This window comes from Micropterus dolomieu, linkage group LG12 (genome assembly GCF_021292245.1).
Source record: "Micropterus dolomieu isolate WLL.071019.BEF.003 ecotype Adirondacks linkage group LG12, ASM2129224v1, whole genome shotgun sequence".
Taxonomy (NCBI): Eukaryota; Metazoa; Chordata; class Actinopteri; order Centrarchiformes; family Centrarchidae; genus Micropterus; species Micropterus dolomieu.
In genome coordinates, this window is record NC_060161.1 from 32,445,199 (window position 1) to 32,460,711 (window position 15,513).

At 38.1% G+C, this 15,513-nt stretch overlaps 1 protein-coding gene across 2 annotated transcripts; it reads left to right on the top strand.

Annotated features, from left to right (window-relative positions):
• The first annotated feature begins 10,770 nt into the window (after window positions 1-10,770).
• LOC123980989 lies at window positions 10,771-12,188 on the top strand. 2 transcript variants are annotated; one of them, XM_046065584.1, is made up of 2 exons: window positions 10,771-11,224; window positions 11,376-12,188. In XM_046065584.1, exons 1-2 carry the CDS (start codon window positions 10,816-10,818, stop codon window positions 11,396-11,398), a joined length of 432 nt encoding a protein of 143 aa, XP_045921540.1. In that variant the 5' UTR covers window positions 10,771-10,815; the 3' UTR covers window positions 11,399-12,188. The 2 variants fall into 2 exon arrangements, with proteins under 2 accessions (XP_045921540.1, XP_045921539.1); XM_046065583.1 differs by having other exon boundaries at window positions 11,408-12,188.
• Window positions 12,189-15,513: the final 3,325 nt, after the last annotated feature.

The following is a 15,513-nucleotide window of genomic DNA, read 5'->3' on the forward strand; positions in this document are numbered from 1 at the left end:
TGTGAGAAGATTTGGTGGACAACGTTGGAGTCTGTTTGCACACAAACAGACAGTTGTGCTGTGCTAAATGACAGGATTTGATTTGAATACACACTTCTTTGTTTATGAGTCATTTAAAATTATATTAAAAATGCAGTACAGTGTTATTATTGTAAAATGATGTAAGGCATCACTGCTTTTAAATTATAGGAATAAATGTCATTATAATTTACTTACTTGTGTGTTTTCTCTGTATAATCTGTATGCAGGTCGTGCAGCACAGATGACAACCTGATGCAGAGATGATTGCCACGATAGTCAAATAGTCGTGCAGTTGCTGTGATCTGACCTCCCCATGGCACAATAATGTGAAAAATATATTTGCCTGTTGTAATTTACCGTAAAAAATAAAATATGAATTGCAAAAAAATTCACAGTCCTGCTCACACCTGTTCCTCACACACACACAAACATCATAGTCAACACACACACACACACACACACACACACCATAATCACAGGTAGGATAAATTTATACCAGACATCAGTAAACAGCAGTCACAGAGAGACACAGGAGAAAGACAAATCAGAAAGAAACTCTGTGAAGGTGGGTGTTCTTTAAAATTTACACATTTATTTAACATTTAGAATTAGTTATTAATTCACTTTTGAAGAGACTGTTGATATCTTCAAAAAATGATTCTTTGTGATGACTTTATTTAAAGTTTGATTTGTTTCACTGATCTTGTTGATAACTTCTGGTTCTAATTACACTAATACGCTTAATCAACTTTCATGTTCTCACACAGTAAAATGCATATTCAGGCTTTCAGATATGTTTTAGTATTTCAATTAGCTAAGTTGGTATTGTTTGGGAAACCACTGATTTATGTGAAGTTAAATGTGTTTATTCCTTTCAGTATTTTATCCAAAATGTCTTCTTTGATTACTTTTTAAAATCTATCATGAAATAATTCTTGTCAGTTCAACCTCTGATTCTGAGTAGTGTAGAGAACCTGAACCATAAAAAAATAGCACATGTAACTTCTGCCATTGACGAACATAACTGTAGGTGAAGAAAGACTACATCTAGGCAGAAGATTCAGGATTGAACTGAGAAACATTGGTTTTCTATGTATATAGATCAGATGGTTACATGGTTCTCTCAGTCCCTTTTGACCCTTTTACGTGGATACTCTTTAAGATACAGGGCCAAGCGTTGATTGGCAACACATGGTTATTTACATTTAGCTGCCGCTTTTATCCAAAGCAATTGCAATACAATTGCTATATATGTCAGATGTCACACGCCTCTGGAGCAACTAGGGGTTAAGTGTCTTGCTCAGGGACACATTGGTTTCACAGTGGACTTGAACCAGGGTGTCTCACACCAAAGGCATGTGTTTTATCCACTGCTACATCACCACCGCGTTGTAGTTTCACCACTTTGTTACTGTCCACGCCTGGTTACCCTGAATGTCAAGCTAAACAAAAAAATAAAACAGATTTCTTTTATTTTTGTTAGCATCAAGTTGCAGCTTTGATAAAGGGCCATACATTTTAGGGGGAGTTTAATTGAAAAACCTCATTTCATGATCATGAATATCAGAGAGATTATTTACTTTCTCCATTTGATTTTAACATTCTGTCTCTCGTCCCCTCTCTTTGTTCTCTTCAGGCCTCCACATATATAAATATGTCAGTCAACTATTCATCCTTTGAGGACCCCTCCCTTCTTCCTCATAACCTCTCCTCCTCCAACTCCTCCTTCCCCCCTCTCTTCAACAAATGTTTCAGGTCCAAAATGAGCATCTACATCTTCTCTACTCTCTCCATCATCCACCTCCTCTTCCTCCCTCTTCTCCTCTTCGTCCTCTGCCTGGGATACCAACAGTGGAGGAAACAGCGCTCCGTTTCCATGGCTGTAACAAGTCACTCTGACCTCTTCACCTATCACTCCATCGCCATGCAGCTGATCGAATACTTGGGTTTCGTCTTCTGTTTTTGGAGTGGCTACATCAATCTCCCACAGATGGTGTCAGTGGGTTCAAGCATCTCGTCTGTTAACTCCCTAGGACAGGCTCTGTTTCAACTCCTGACCTGTGCAGAGCTCTACCTGGCTGTTGTTCACCCCATCATCCACCTGCGCCTGCGACAGGCGGGTGGAGTCAGGATCAGAAACATCTGCACTGGATGTGTTTGGTTATTGAGCTTCGGGTGGTTAGCTGTAAATTGTCTAAGCAGCAATATGTTAAATTTGATCTTATATTACTGCACTATTGTTTTCTTCTTAATCGTCATCTCATTTTGCAGCATTTCAGTTCTCCACACTCTCAAGCGTCCCAGGCCGGGGGAAGTGGGTGGGAACAGGGAGCGGGTTGACCAATCAAAGCAGAGGGCTTTCCACACCATCATGGCTATAATGGCAGTGCTATTGTTAAGATTTGGGGGGAATCTGCTTTCCACTGTAATTTACACTTCATCAATTCTTATTGACTTGTGTGTGTGGTGGTTTTCCGCATCCTGGTTCGATCTGCCCAGCAGATTTGTGTTACCTTTGCTGTTTCTACAGCGGGCAGGAAAATTACAATGTTGTAAACCAAAGACTGAATCAGGATGAGGGTATTTTAAAATAATTTAAGAAATTATTTTATAATTGGGGGTAAAATTTAGATTTTGAATCTTTAATGACAGTCAGGAATTTTATGAGTCAGTAAGAGTCATTTAGGTACCATTAAAAGTTTAAAACTGTAGCCACATTTAAGCACTTATTTAAAATAAGTTTATAATGTATATAATATCTAGTAATATATTAGTATCAAAGACAGAAGATTTGTAAGATCTTGGGTTGGAGGCAAAAACCAGTGATATACAGTAATCTGCATTAAGACGGACGTTGCCGCACTGATTTGGAAGAATATTGTCATTCATGTATAATGTAAATAGTAATAGACCAAGAATAGACCCCTTTAGCACCATCGGTACGACCACTATGTAGCATTTTAGCATGCTAATATTTGTTGACTACCACTAAACAAAAAGGATAGTTAAGGCTGATCTGAAAAGAAGTAGTTTAGTACGTATTGGTTCATAACCAAAGTACTGAGAATGTTTTACCTGATAGTTGCCCTACATCAGCAAATTAATAAGGTGTCATCCTCTGGGGACAATGATTATACAAAAATGAATGGCAATCCAAAAGTTAAGATATTTCAGTGTGGATCAAAGTGGTGGATCCTTGGAAGCTTAAACTAATAAGACATACCACTGAAGGTAAATGTCAAGCTTAAAGTATATGTTTAATGCTGTTATCTTAGGAGAACAATTAAATGAACCAAAGTTAGACTGCTATGTCGTTGGCACCAATATATTTTAAATTGTTTTTCCTTTACATTTTTGGAAATTTGTAGAAAAGCTTAAATGTTTAGGATTAATCACCTATGTGTGCACTATTAAATACATTTGTATAATAATGTATAGTCTAGTACAATCATATTTATAAATAATTATGTATGACATCACTGTATTAAAATGAAGGAATAGACATAATTGACTGTGTGTTTGTGTTATGTAATCTCAATTCAGATCTCTATAGATCATGCAGCCCCATGCAGCACAAATGATTGAAATGATATTCAAATAGTGGTGCTGTTGCTGCAAGCTGGCCTCCATGTGGCACAATAGTGTGAAAAATAAATTTAAGAGTTTCATATACCAACATATAATATAAAAATTAAGTATTTATTGAATATGTCTCCAGGTAATTTCTGATTGGGGGATTTTTTAAGCATAAATACACATTACTAACCACATCTGTGCTGATGTTTTAAACACCCATTTCAGTAGCTTCTTTTCCTGCGTCTCCAAACTCACTGACAACTGTTCTGATATCTGCTCCAACTATTGATAGATGTGTGTCAGTGTGAATAGTGTTTGTGTGTGTTTTATCTAAGGTGTGTAAGAGAAACAGGTGAGACTGCATTTCTCTTCTCAGCCGGGTGGATTCTTGCTAAAATAACAAAACACTTTCAGCATTCTTATACAAAGCACTTTGTTCTGCATCAGTTCATCATATGAGCTGCAGAGATCACACATCCAAAACACACACAATTAAAATTGAGAGTAAGTATTGTCACATTTATTACTTATAAAGTTACATTACTATACTGCAACTTTGATGATTAACACTCAAATAGTCTTAATGTTTCCAAAAAAATCCATTGATTCATTAATATGAACATTTGACAGGATTCAGATGACAAAGACTGGTGTTTTAACAAGTTTTATTGTTCAAAGCACTTGTCTGCTCCAAGTCTGTGCATGACAGAAAAATATCTGGAAGACAGACAAATGATTTCTATTATTTCTTAGAAAAATTGCAAACATCGCCTGCTTCCAGCTTCTCACACTTCAGGATTTGATGCTGTTCCTTTCCTGTCATACATTATAGTGAACTGAATCTTAATTAGTTGTACAACACATCACCGTGGACCGTAGAAGTGCACATTTTTCATGATTTTCCAAGTTGTCACATATGGAAGCATGTTCAAGACCCACTGGCATCAGTTTGTAACGCATTGACAAGCCTCTTAGCATCATAGTTCAATGCACTGGGGAAGCCCTGTAGTGTCATGTGTGAACGCTAAAAGCTGTTGTAGGATATAAATAACAGAAAAGTCCAAGTAAGGAGGTGGTCGGGGGGGGGGTTCAGAAACTGGACTTTCGCCCAGGAAACCAGTATTTGTTTCCCATGTGAAACAAAGTCAAAACTGATTGTTTTTAGTGAAGTAACGTTTGAATGATTTTTAACCCAAACCATGATCTGTTCCTAAACCTAACGAGGTACTATTGGTGCCTAAATCTACCCAAACCGCAACAATTCACAATGTTAACCATTTGCCATTTCACACAATTCACCACTAGTTTTTAAAGTCCAGAAATAACCAGATGTTGCATGTTTATAATTGTTAACTTGACCACGGAGCCTTATACGTCCAAAATCAATACTAAGGGGGAACACAGGGCGTTAAAAGGGACACCAAGGGGTCTTGACCAAGGGCCCATGTGACGAGTTGGGAGTGAGAATGTATAGAATATAGTCAACAGATTAACTGATAATAAAAATAATCGTTAGTTGCAGCCCTACTAGCAACCAACTACCCAGTTTCACCATACCAATTACAAAATACACTCTCCCAACCACCTCAAATATCATATTAGTACATAGCAAGCACCAAAACCTTAGCGACAAACAAAGCAACCACCCTAGCAAAACTCCCAACAACACTGACCACTTTATAATGTGAGTTTAGACAAAAATGATTCAAATTGCACCCCAGTTTGAGGAATACAACTATTTGGACAAACATCACAGCAACACTACAAGTGGGATTGAAAAGAATAATCTGATAAAACAAGCTGTCCATGGGTCTGATAAAGTCAGATATACTCTTAATCCTCCAATCAAATGTAATCCAATGCTTCTCCTTACGCATTGTTATAACAGCAACATGACAGTTTTCCTGCCCTGAGTAGATACAGCAGAGGTAACACCAAACTGCTGGGTTAAACCAGAATGCAGACGTCTTCACCACACAGCCGACACTGGGGTTCAGCAGTGCTGATATGTTCTGAGCAGCAGAAACAAGAAGCCCTACAAACCACAACCACAGCACTTGCATTATAGCCATAACGGTGACGAACGTTCTTTGTTTTGATTGGTCAACTCGTTCTTTGAACTCAGTTTTGTTAGGTTTAGGCACCAAAACTACTTGGTTAGGTTTAGGAAAATATCATGGTTTGGGTTGAAATAAGTGTGTCACTTAAGTTATGTAACTTACTTCAGTTAAGTTATAGTTGAAGCTACAAAGAATCATTGTTGACTATTTGTTTCATGCAGGAAACAAACACTGACCTCCTGGATGAAAGTCCAATGTCTAACCCATCCAACCACCAGGACCACCGCTGTACGCAAACTTCAGAGTTATTTATACTAGGTCTACTTGTAGGTTTGAGCAATGATGGAAGGACTTCCCAGTATGTTAAAAACTGACAACAAGAGGTCATGGCCAAGTTTCCATATGTGACGACTTGGGTGTGAGAATGGGTAGAACAAGAAGGGTGACCACGAGACCCAGTTCAGCTCCATGGCAGCCACGTGGCAGGTGAAGATGTCAGAGTAGCTTGCCATCGTGGATGACCCAGGATGAGGATCGAGAGAGGGGGAAAGAGGATGGACCTGGTGACGGTGAAAGCTGTGCAAATAACATTATAGGTGGAGCAATAAAGGGGGGTACTGAATCAAGGGAGGAATTTGAGGGAGCCAAGGAGGTTACTGACATAGGCGTTTTGTTTTTGAATTTATTTTAAAAGTCAAGGCAGACTTTGCATATTATTTATTTCTAACTTGACTGTTGAGCCCTGCATGTGCAAAATTGATGCATAGACCATCATAGTTTGAAGTTTAGTTCTACAGTCCTGAAGAGCTAAAGAATTAATCCCAATCAAATTTCAAGTTAATTATATCTTCTGTAGCTACAGTGCTGATGTTTTGTGAAACAGCACTGGTGTTGACTGTTTCACTGCTTCATTTCATCTGTCCATTTAAGTGAATTCAAATAACCTGTGAACTAAGACTGATCCCTTTTGAAATTAGAGCACAACCAGAACTCCTGTGTGTCCGCTCACTCTTTGTGTGTACATGCTTATTTCGTTCACATGCTGCTAAAACAATCATTGTGAATTTCTGAAGAAGACTGTTGTTGAACAATAATATAATAATAATGTAAAAGGTTTGCAGTGTGTGAGCTAGTTGAGGACACAGACGCAGGACACCAGAGCCCTGTTTCAGAAAGCAGGCTTAACAAACTCTGAGCTAATCCCTGAGCTCCGTGTTGATTGAGCCTGAGATGGGAAACTCTGAATTTTCAGTACCAGCTGATTAGAATAAGTTCATGCAACTCTGAGTATGTTGAGCCTGATTGAAGCGCATGCGTGGGGATGAAAAAAGCCATCATCAATGGAGCTCCAATATTACGATTCACCATGGCAACGGGTAAATAAAGGCAGAGCCTCCATTTTAATCGGGTGGAGCTAGAAATTAATGCGTGCCAATGCGGACCCTGATAGGCTCTAAAACGCAGGAGTGGAAGAAGGATCAATGTGCTAACATTATTAGGCTACTATACAGCATTGCTCAATCATTTACCAGACTGGAATTTCCTTAATCAATGATGAAGTGCTGCAGCCCATTACATCGATCCCATTTCTTAAGTTGACTCAGTGTTTTGTTTACAACATGGCAGTTTTCCTGCCCGATGTAGGAACAGCAGAGCGAACCAGACTGCAGACAACTTCACTAAACAAATATCACTGGAGCTTAATGTTGCTGAAAAATATATCACAATGGAAAGCAAGGAGCTCAAGAACCTCAACCACAGAGCTCCCATTATGGCCATGATGGTGTTGAAAGCCCTCTGCTTTGATTGGTCAACCCGCTCTCTTTTCCCATCCACTTCCCCTGGTCCTGGACGAATCAGAATGCAGAGGATAGAAAGGCTGCAGAAAGAGACGACTACTAAGGAAAAAATAAAGAGGCAAAAAGCTGTGATGCTGGTGAAATATTGGCCAAACACTCTGTATAGACATAACCATCCAAAGCAAAGCAGCCAAATACACCCAATGCTGATGTTTCTGATCTTGACCCCGCCCACCTGTCTCAAGCTCAGGTAGGTGACGGGGTGAACAACGGCCAGGTAGCGCTCCACACACGTCAGTAGGTGAAATAGAGTTACTCCAGGTGTGGTGATGGTGAACATGTACATCCCCACTGTTATACTCGTTTGATTAGTGTAGGTGCCATAAGAGAATAAGCAAGACCCCAACACACTGACCATCTCCAAGACAACCATGTTAAAGGTAAAGATGTCAGAGTGGCTTGTCGTCGCTGCGGTGGCAACAGAGCGCTGTTTCCTCCATCGTTGGTAGCCCACATAGAGGACAAGGATGGAGTGGGGGAGGAGGAGGAGGGTGAAGCTGATGGCGAGGGCTGTAGAGATGAAAATGGACGTTCTGGAGGTGAGGCAAGTACCAAGTGAAGGATTGAGGGAGGAATTGGAGGAGGAATTGACTGACATGTCCATTTGTATTGATGACTGGATGAACACACAGAGAAGAAGAAAGAGAAAGACCAACTTAATTTAGGACAACATAACACACTATATAGGTTGAACATGTTTAAAAAATGCATTAAAATCTAGACCAATCTACACCTCCACAACCTGGTACTCTCAAGCTCTTACAGCTCTGTCAGATGCCTCTACTTGACCCTTTGCTAAACCCGTTAGTTACTGTTTGAATTTGAATAAACACCAATCCACTTGATTTTAATATTCAGTACTTAACGTGTTAATAATAATTTTTGAAATATGGTTTGATTTGAAACAAGAACAACAAGCATGGAGCCATATTTTTTGGTATGTTGTAAAGCTGAACTGAATAGGAACACAACATTTGGTTGCCAGATCTTAGGTGTAGAGTAAGCACTTAAAAGATCTTAAATATTTAGAGGAGCCAAACCATGTAGGGCTTTAAAGTATTTTAATTAATTCTGAAACAAATAGGGAGCCAATGTCCTTCAGCCAGAAATGGAGAGAGTTGTTCTCAGTCTTGCCTTGAAGTGCAAACCACAACAGCAATTTGCCACAAAACGAATGTTGTGGCGAAATGCTGTCTTGTTGTGGCGAAATGCTGTCTTGTTGTGGCGAAATGCTGTCGTGTTACAACTGTAGAAGGGCAGTTGCTGCATCATTAAGGTAAGTAAATAATGAATTACACAAGTCTGATTTGTAAATAACACTGTTACAACAAGACTTGAGTTGAGCTTATCTATTATTGCGAGTAATTTAGGTATAATGATAATGATGATTCTAATAATGATGATATAATGATAATAATTTAGATTATATTTTTTCATCACATGCTCTGAAAATTGTCCCTTCACTTTCATCCGGGTGCTTACAGGGGAGTGCATGACCATCTTCCTGCCGACCCAAGATTTCACTGTGCTGCTGTTTTAGCATGAAAATGTATTGCATGAACCCTGAAGATGAAAAGTTGACATTATCACTTTAATATTGACTTTTCCAGGTCAGATTACAAAACATGTTACATTAGGTAGTGTTAATGAGTTCAGAGAAGCTTTCTTTAAGTATGACAGTCATCAGTGTGCAAACTCACAAGCACACGTAATAAAAATCCCAGGTATAGACATGGGAACAGATTGTGCAAGGACTCCTGGGAAATACTGGGACCTCAATTCCTGGCATTCAACCCAACTATGAGTGCTGTAGTTTAGCAGAGGACCCTGCTCCCTGTGGAAGGATTATAGCAAAAGAGAATTTGCCTGCTGTGATTTAAAATATGCATCACAAAATCTTTTGTTTGTTTTACTACATGCAAAAAAACCTCAGTCCTGCCTGTCACTCTGACACGTGACCACCACAAACACTCACTCAAACATTAACATACAGTATGTGTGGACCAGATACCAAGGAGCAACAGCAAGTGACTTTGGAGACAAAGCGGGGTAAAAAAGAAACATTACCCTCCAGGTGGGTGTCCTTTAATAACTTAATCGTTCTCAGTTCATATGTTGAGACAAACAAAATACCATCATGATGTTTTGAGCAATTTTTAACACAATTGTGTTCCAACAGAAAATTATTCATTTTTAACATCACTACACAAAATATAAACAATAGTGTATCAAGAACGTCTCTCAGTTTGAATGGTTTGATAAACCTTTAAACTACTTAAACTCTGTAGAAAGTTTGTTTTGTTTTAAATTAAAACTATTTTTTAATTAAAATATACTGTCATTTCAAAAAATATATATTTATATTTAATAAGACATTTTGAATTTTTCATAAAATGTTCTTAAATATCTTTATTAACATTTATTTTCTTGCATGAAATACATTACGTTTCACAATAGTGGCATTTTAGCTGGCTGCCAGCTAATGCTGTAGTTGGTTAATGAATGTTATGCTCACCAGACGCAGAGCTCTAATGTGGTAACACTTGCTTATTTAGAACACAATTTCAGCAATTTAATGCTTGTTATGGTGCAATTGACAGCTTATTATTAAGAACATGCTTAGCAAGACAAATTGGGAAAGTTTACTTAGAAGTCCTTAGAAAACTCTTTTGTTACTCATTGAGATCTAGCACAACAGCATTTTTGTTAATGTAAGGTGATCACAAATGCGTCACAAATCAGTCAATTTAGCAATAGCTAAATAAAGAATTAAAAGCCCCTCCAATAGGTGCAAAACTAAAGATGTTCCCATCAGCTTCAGCTGTGTTTGTATTTATTGCTAAATAGTGAGCTTCTCTCAGATTTACTTTACTTTAAAGCGCTTTAAACAGCTTTTTCTCAGAAAACAGCTAGATAAAAAATAAGCTGAAACTCACTATAAGCCCTTTTTAGCTACAAAAAGGTTATCATAGGACTTCACATTCATCAGGTGACACAAACAGCACTCCACGCGAAGTATCATGTTCTTCTGAAACAGCTGGCTGTGGAAATAAGTTCACCTCATCAACTTGAAAGGGTGATAAAATAGTATGTAAATGTTGTGTCTGCAGATTGTTTCTGCTGCCCCACAAGAAGCCAAAACAATCAGTTAATGCAGGTTTAAGTTTAAACAATAACGACACCTGAGAAAATTGTTGTGTTGTAGTGTTATTTTTTAAATGACTGTGAATGGTATACTTTGAGATTTTCTCTTTACACTTTTATCTCTGTCTCCACCTCAGGCCTCCATCCAAGCAGATATGTCAGACAACTCCTCCAGCTATCTTCTCGTCTTCCAGTGCTTTGACTCCAGGGCTGCTGTTTTCATATACTATACCTTTTTCATCATCAAAATCCTTCTCATCCTCCCTCTCTGCATCCTCATCCTCTACCTGGGTCACCGACGATGGCGGCAGCAGAACATCACCACGACAATGAGCCACTCCGACTTCTTCACCTACCAGATGGCTGCCGTGGAGCTGACTAGTGTTGTTGCGAGCATCTTCTTCTTTTGCGGTGCCTACACTGATCTCCCAATGATGACAAAAGTAGGGCTCTACGTTTCTACCATGACTTTTCCTGGCGAGATGCTCTTTCACATTCTGACCTGTGTGGAGCGTTACCTGGCTGTTGTTCATCCCGTCACCTACCTGGGCCTGAGACAGTCAGGTGGGGTCAGGATCAGAAACATTAGTGTTGTGTGTGTTTGGCTGCTGAGCTTTGCATGGGTTGGGATAACAGCATCGTATGCCCCTTATTTTCCCAGCATCCCATTACTCTGCTTATTGGTCATCTCCTTATTTGTGGTCTCTCTCTGCAGCTTTTCTGTTCTCTGTGTTCTGATTCGACCAGGGCCAGGAAGTGTGGGCCGGGATGAGGAGAGAGCTGACCAATTAAAGCAGAGGGCTTTCCACATGGTCACAGTCATATTGGGAGTGCTGTGGTTGTGGTTTGTGGGGCTCCTTGTGTGTGTTTCTCTGGATGCATCACAGTTGTTGAGTCATTATGATGGATGTGTGATGTTAGCATCTGGGAACTGGTTAAATCTGCCCAGCAGTTTGGTTTTACCGCTGCTGTTTCTACACAGGGCAGGAAAACTGCTGTGTTGTCATTACAGCAAAGAGTAATGACTGGTAAACTATATAAAAGGACTGGTGTAGATTAGACAAGAGTACGTTTGACTGGATTATTTGAGTACATTTTACTATATCAGAGCAAAAGGCTATAATGTGTAATAATTACATCAAGTATTTAGCAGTAGTATTATGGCAGCAATAATATTAGTATAGGTAGAATAAGTATAAACAGTGATATTGGGATTAGTATATACAGTAATATTATGTAGTAGCAGCTGTAGTGTTACTGTTAGTGATACTGATAATAGCAACACTTTTAGTGATATTTGAATTGACACTTCAATGAACACCAGCCTGCTTTTGTAAGACATTTCAACCCTGTTAAATGTTTATCTTTATGGATTCATATCATTGACATCAACCAGTGGAGCAGCTAATATGCTACAATGTTTTCTTAAAATTTGCAAAACAGATTGTAGTCTTATAGCATTTCTAAATATGACACTTGTTACCCTCTGTGTGTGTTAATGTCCATAATGACATTACTTTATTCATACGAAGAGTAAATGCCATAATAAATGCTCCTAATTGTAAATGTGTGTGTGTTTGAGTGTGTTTTGAATTCATAATCACAACAAGAGTTCATTTGACAAGAAATGCTAATCTGCAGCAAAAGTTACACAGGGTACAGCAGGTTTTTAAAAATTTTTTTTAAGAGGTTAAAAATATGGGACACTTACGGGAAAAAATTTAAACAGCTGGATGGAACAGTAAAATACAGGAAATTATTATATATATATTATTATATTTTGATTTATTTTACACAATGGTATGCATTTCAAATCATTTCATCCTTCAGCATGTGAGTCACAGTTTCTAATTTCTCTATTTTTTGTGCAAACACATGGGTCAGAATTACCATGGAGGACCGTGCATTCTCCCGTCAAATTTGTTTTGTTTTAAATCCCAAAGTTTGCTTAGAAAGTGGTGTATTTTATAAATGAGGCCCCAGGTCTTTAGGTATTAGGTTTATGCAAATTAACAATAATTCAAAGTGCAGGTGAAATCCATTATGCTGTACAGAATTCAGGAAATGAACATGGTGATTGATTTTTTTTATAGAGATGCAAAGTCATTACATCACTTCCTGTCTAGCTTCTGGTCGACTAGCTTCTGTAACTCAAGGAAGTCTCTCATTCAACATTTCTTCAATCTGCATTTCAGTTCCATTAAGCTGCAATTAGAAAAGGGGACCTTTGTGATTTTATCAAAACTGCAATTACTTTGTAAACACATTTCATAACTAAATACTCTTTCTAGTCGGTGGCCATACCAAGCAAAAGAACCCCAATATTGGTAGTGATGTGGCAGTGGATGAGACACATGACTTTGGTGTGAGAGACCCAGATTCAAATCCCCACTGTGACACATCCACCAGTGTTTCCCTGAGCAAGACACTTGACCCCTAATTACTCCAGAGGCGTGCGACCTCTGACATAAATAGTAATTGTAAGTTTTGGATATAAGCGTCAGCTGAATGAATAAATGTGAATGCTTTACATTCATTAGGACCTGAGTACAAAAGTGCCTGGGCCCAACAGGAGTGCGTTACTTCTTCTGCACTAATGAAGTTAAAAGACAGTCTCGCACTGTGATGATCTGCGGGGAATCTCTTCTGCATTGATGCAAAATATTTGCACACTGTGTTTTTGTGAGAAGATCTGGTGGAAAATATCGTTCAACACTGGAGTCACAGATGTGATGACAACACAGCCATGCACACACAAACAGACAGGTGCGCTGGGCTAAATGGCAGGGTTTGATTTGAATACATAGATCTTTGTTCATGAGTCATTTGAATTCTGTCAAAGGTTTATCTTAATGGAATGATTAAATGAACCATAGTTACAAGCATTATAATATAATAATAATCTTTATTTTCATTAAATTTACATTTACTCATTTGGCAAAAACTTTTATCCAATGAAGGAACAACATACAAGCATCAGCACAGTATCAATACAGCGCAAGATCTACAATTGACAATACATACTAGTAAGAGCAACAATAAATACTAGCAAGACCTAATAGCGCGTATGGCATCAATGGGTTAATACGTAAAGAAAGAAGTAGGAGTTAACAAAAAGTGCAAGAAAATTGTAAGGGGATAAAAGAAGAAGGGCACAGGTAGTGCATGTTAGAAATGAGGTGTCCTCAGAAGAGATGAGTTTCAAGAGCTTCGGAAATTTAGGTGTTTAGGAAATTAAGAATATGAGTGTATGTGTGCAATAATCAATAAAGTTGTAGTATCAATAGAGAATCAATAGTTGTCTAATTTACTCTTGTGTGTGTTTTCTCTGTATAATCTTCATGTAGATCATGCAGCACAGATGACAAATTGATGTAGAGATGATTGCCATGATTTTCAAATAGTGCCGCTGCTGTCACTGAGATCTGACCTCCGTGTGGCACAATAATGGGAAAAATTAATTTCCATCCAGCCATCCATCGTCAACCGCTTATCCTGCGTACAGGGTCGCGGGGGGGCTGGAGCCAATCCCAGCTGACATCAGGCGCAAGGCGGGGGGAAAAATAAATTTACCTGTTGTAATTTACCGTAAAAAGAATCATAAAATATGAATTGCAAAAAGGCTCACAGTCCAGCTCTCACCTGTTCTTCACACACACAAACATCATAATCAACACACACACCTTAATCACAGATTGGTATTTGGATATATTTGTACCGGGCAGAACAGCAGTCACAGACTTGGGGGAGAGGCAGGAGGTCAGCAATCAGAAAGAAACTCTGTGGAGGTGGGTGTCTTTTGACTAAAATACATTTAATTAATTTAATAATATGTATTAATTAAAAATGAATTTTTATTTATACATCTGTCTTCTTTTAATGTAAAATGTCATTTTATGTAAAAGCCAAATTAATGTTAATGACAGAAAAGCACAAGAGACAAACTTAAGTTCAGTGTCATATTGATAATTTAGGGAACGCTCATATGTGTCGTTTTGGACGGCATAGATAAACAGCCTGTGTTGTCATTTAGTTTGGAGGACTTGTTGGAATGTTGGTAACTTGTGCTTTGCATAGTCATTGTAGACTTGTGCTTATTAAGATTAAAATGCAAGTTTTTTTCTTTCTTCACGTTTTAATTTTTAAATTGGTATCACCTGAGAAATCATTAATTTAATTTAATTAAAACTGAATTCTAAAAGAACTTTACAAAAAAATTTATAAATCATTGCATGTAACTCAAAGGATAATTTTGGTATTTTTATACATATTTTGGTGTCAAAATGACGAGCAGGTACTAGGGGTGATGTGACAATACACTTAGCTCATGAAACGAGACGATACCTAATATTGTGTTCATGAGAACAAGACGAGGCAAAATTTTAACAATATTTTTAAGAAATCTTCAATGACAAAATATATGGAGGGGTCGGGGGGCCCTCCCCCATCCTGTGCTCTGATGAAATTTTCTGCCTTTTCTGGCTTTAGGAACGTTAGGTATAGCTTAATAACTATACAATTATTTCCTAGTGATCAGTAAGTAGTAATTGCTAAATTATCTTAAATCAATCTAATCAATCAGTCAATCTCATATCGAAGGCGTAAATCCTCCGTTACAGTGATCTGGTGTTAAACAAAGCACACACACAGTTCTTGTGATTACGGTGAAATTTATTGACTAAGTAAAGGTGGATATAAATGCAGTTAAATATATATCAAAGAAGTAAACAACAATAATGACTAAACAAACAGGATGCAATCAATGAAAATGATGGAATTAAATGTGAATTTAGTGGTCTATTGTGGAAAAGATTTGAGTCTAAAGAGGCAAGAGAACCAATAAACGCAAGTTA

Bases quoted from the DNA above. Each gene is read 5' to 3' on its own strand.
- LOC123980989 (XM_046065583.1), top strand. From the start codon at position 10,816: ATGTCAGACAACTCCTCCAGCTATCTTCTCGTCTTCCAGTGCTTTGAC. The intron at 11,225-11,407 runs GTGGGGTCAGGA...TGATTCGACCAG, and splicing joins CCTGGGCCTGAGACAGTCAG to GGCCAGGAAGTGTGGGCCGG.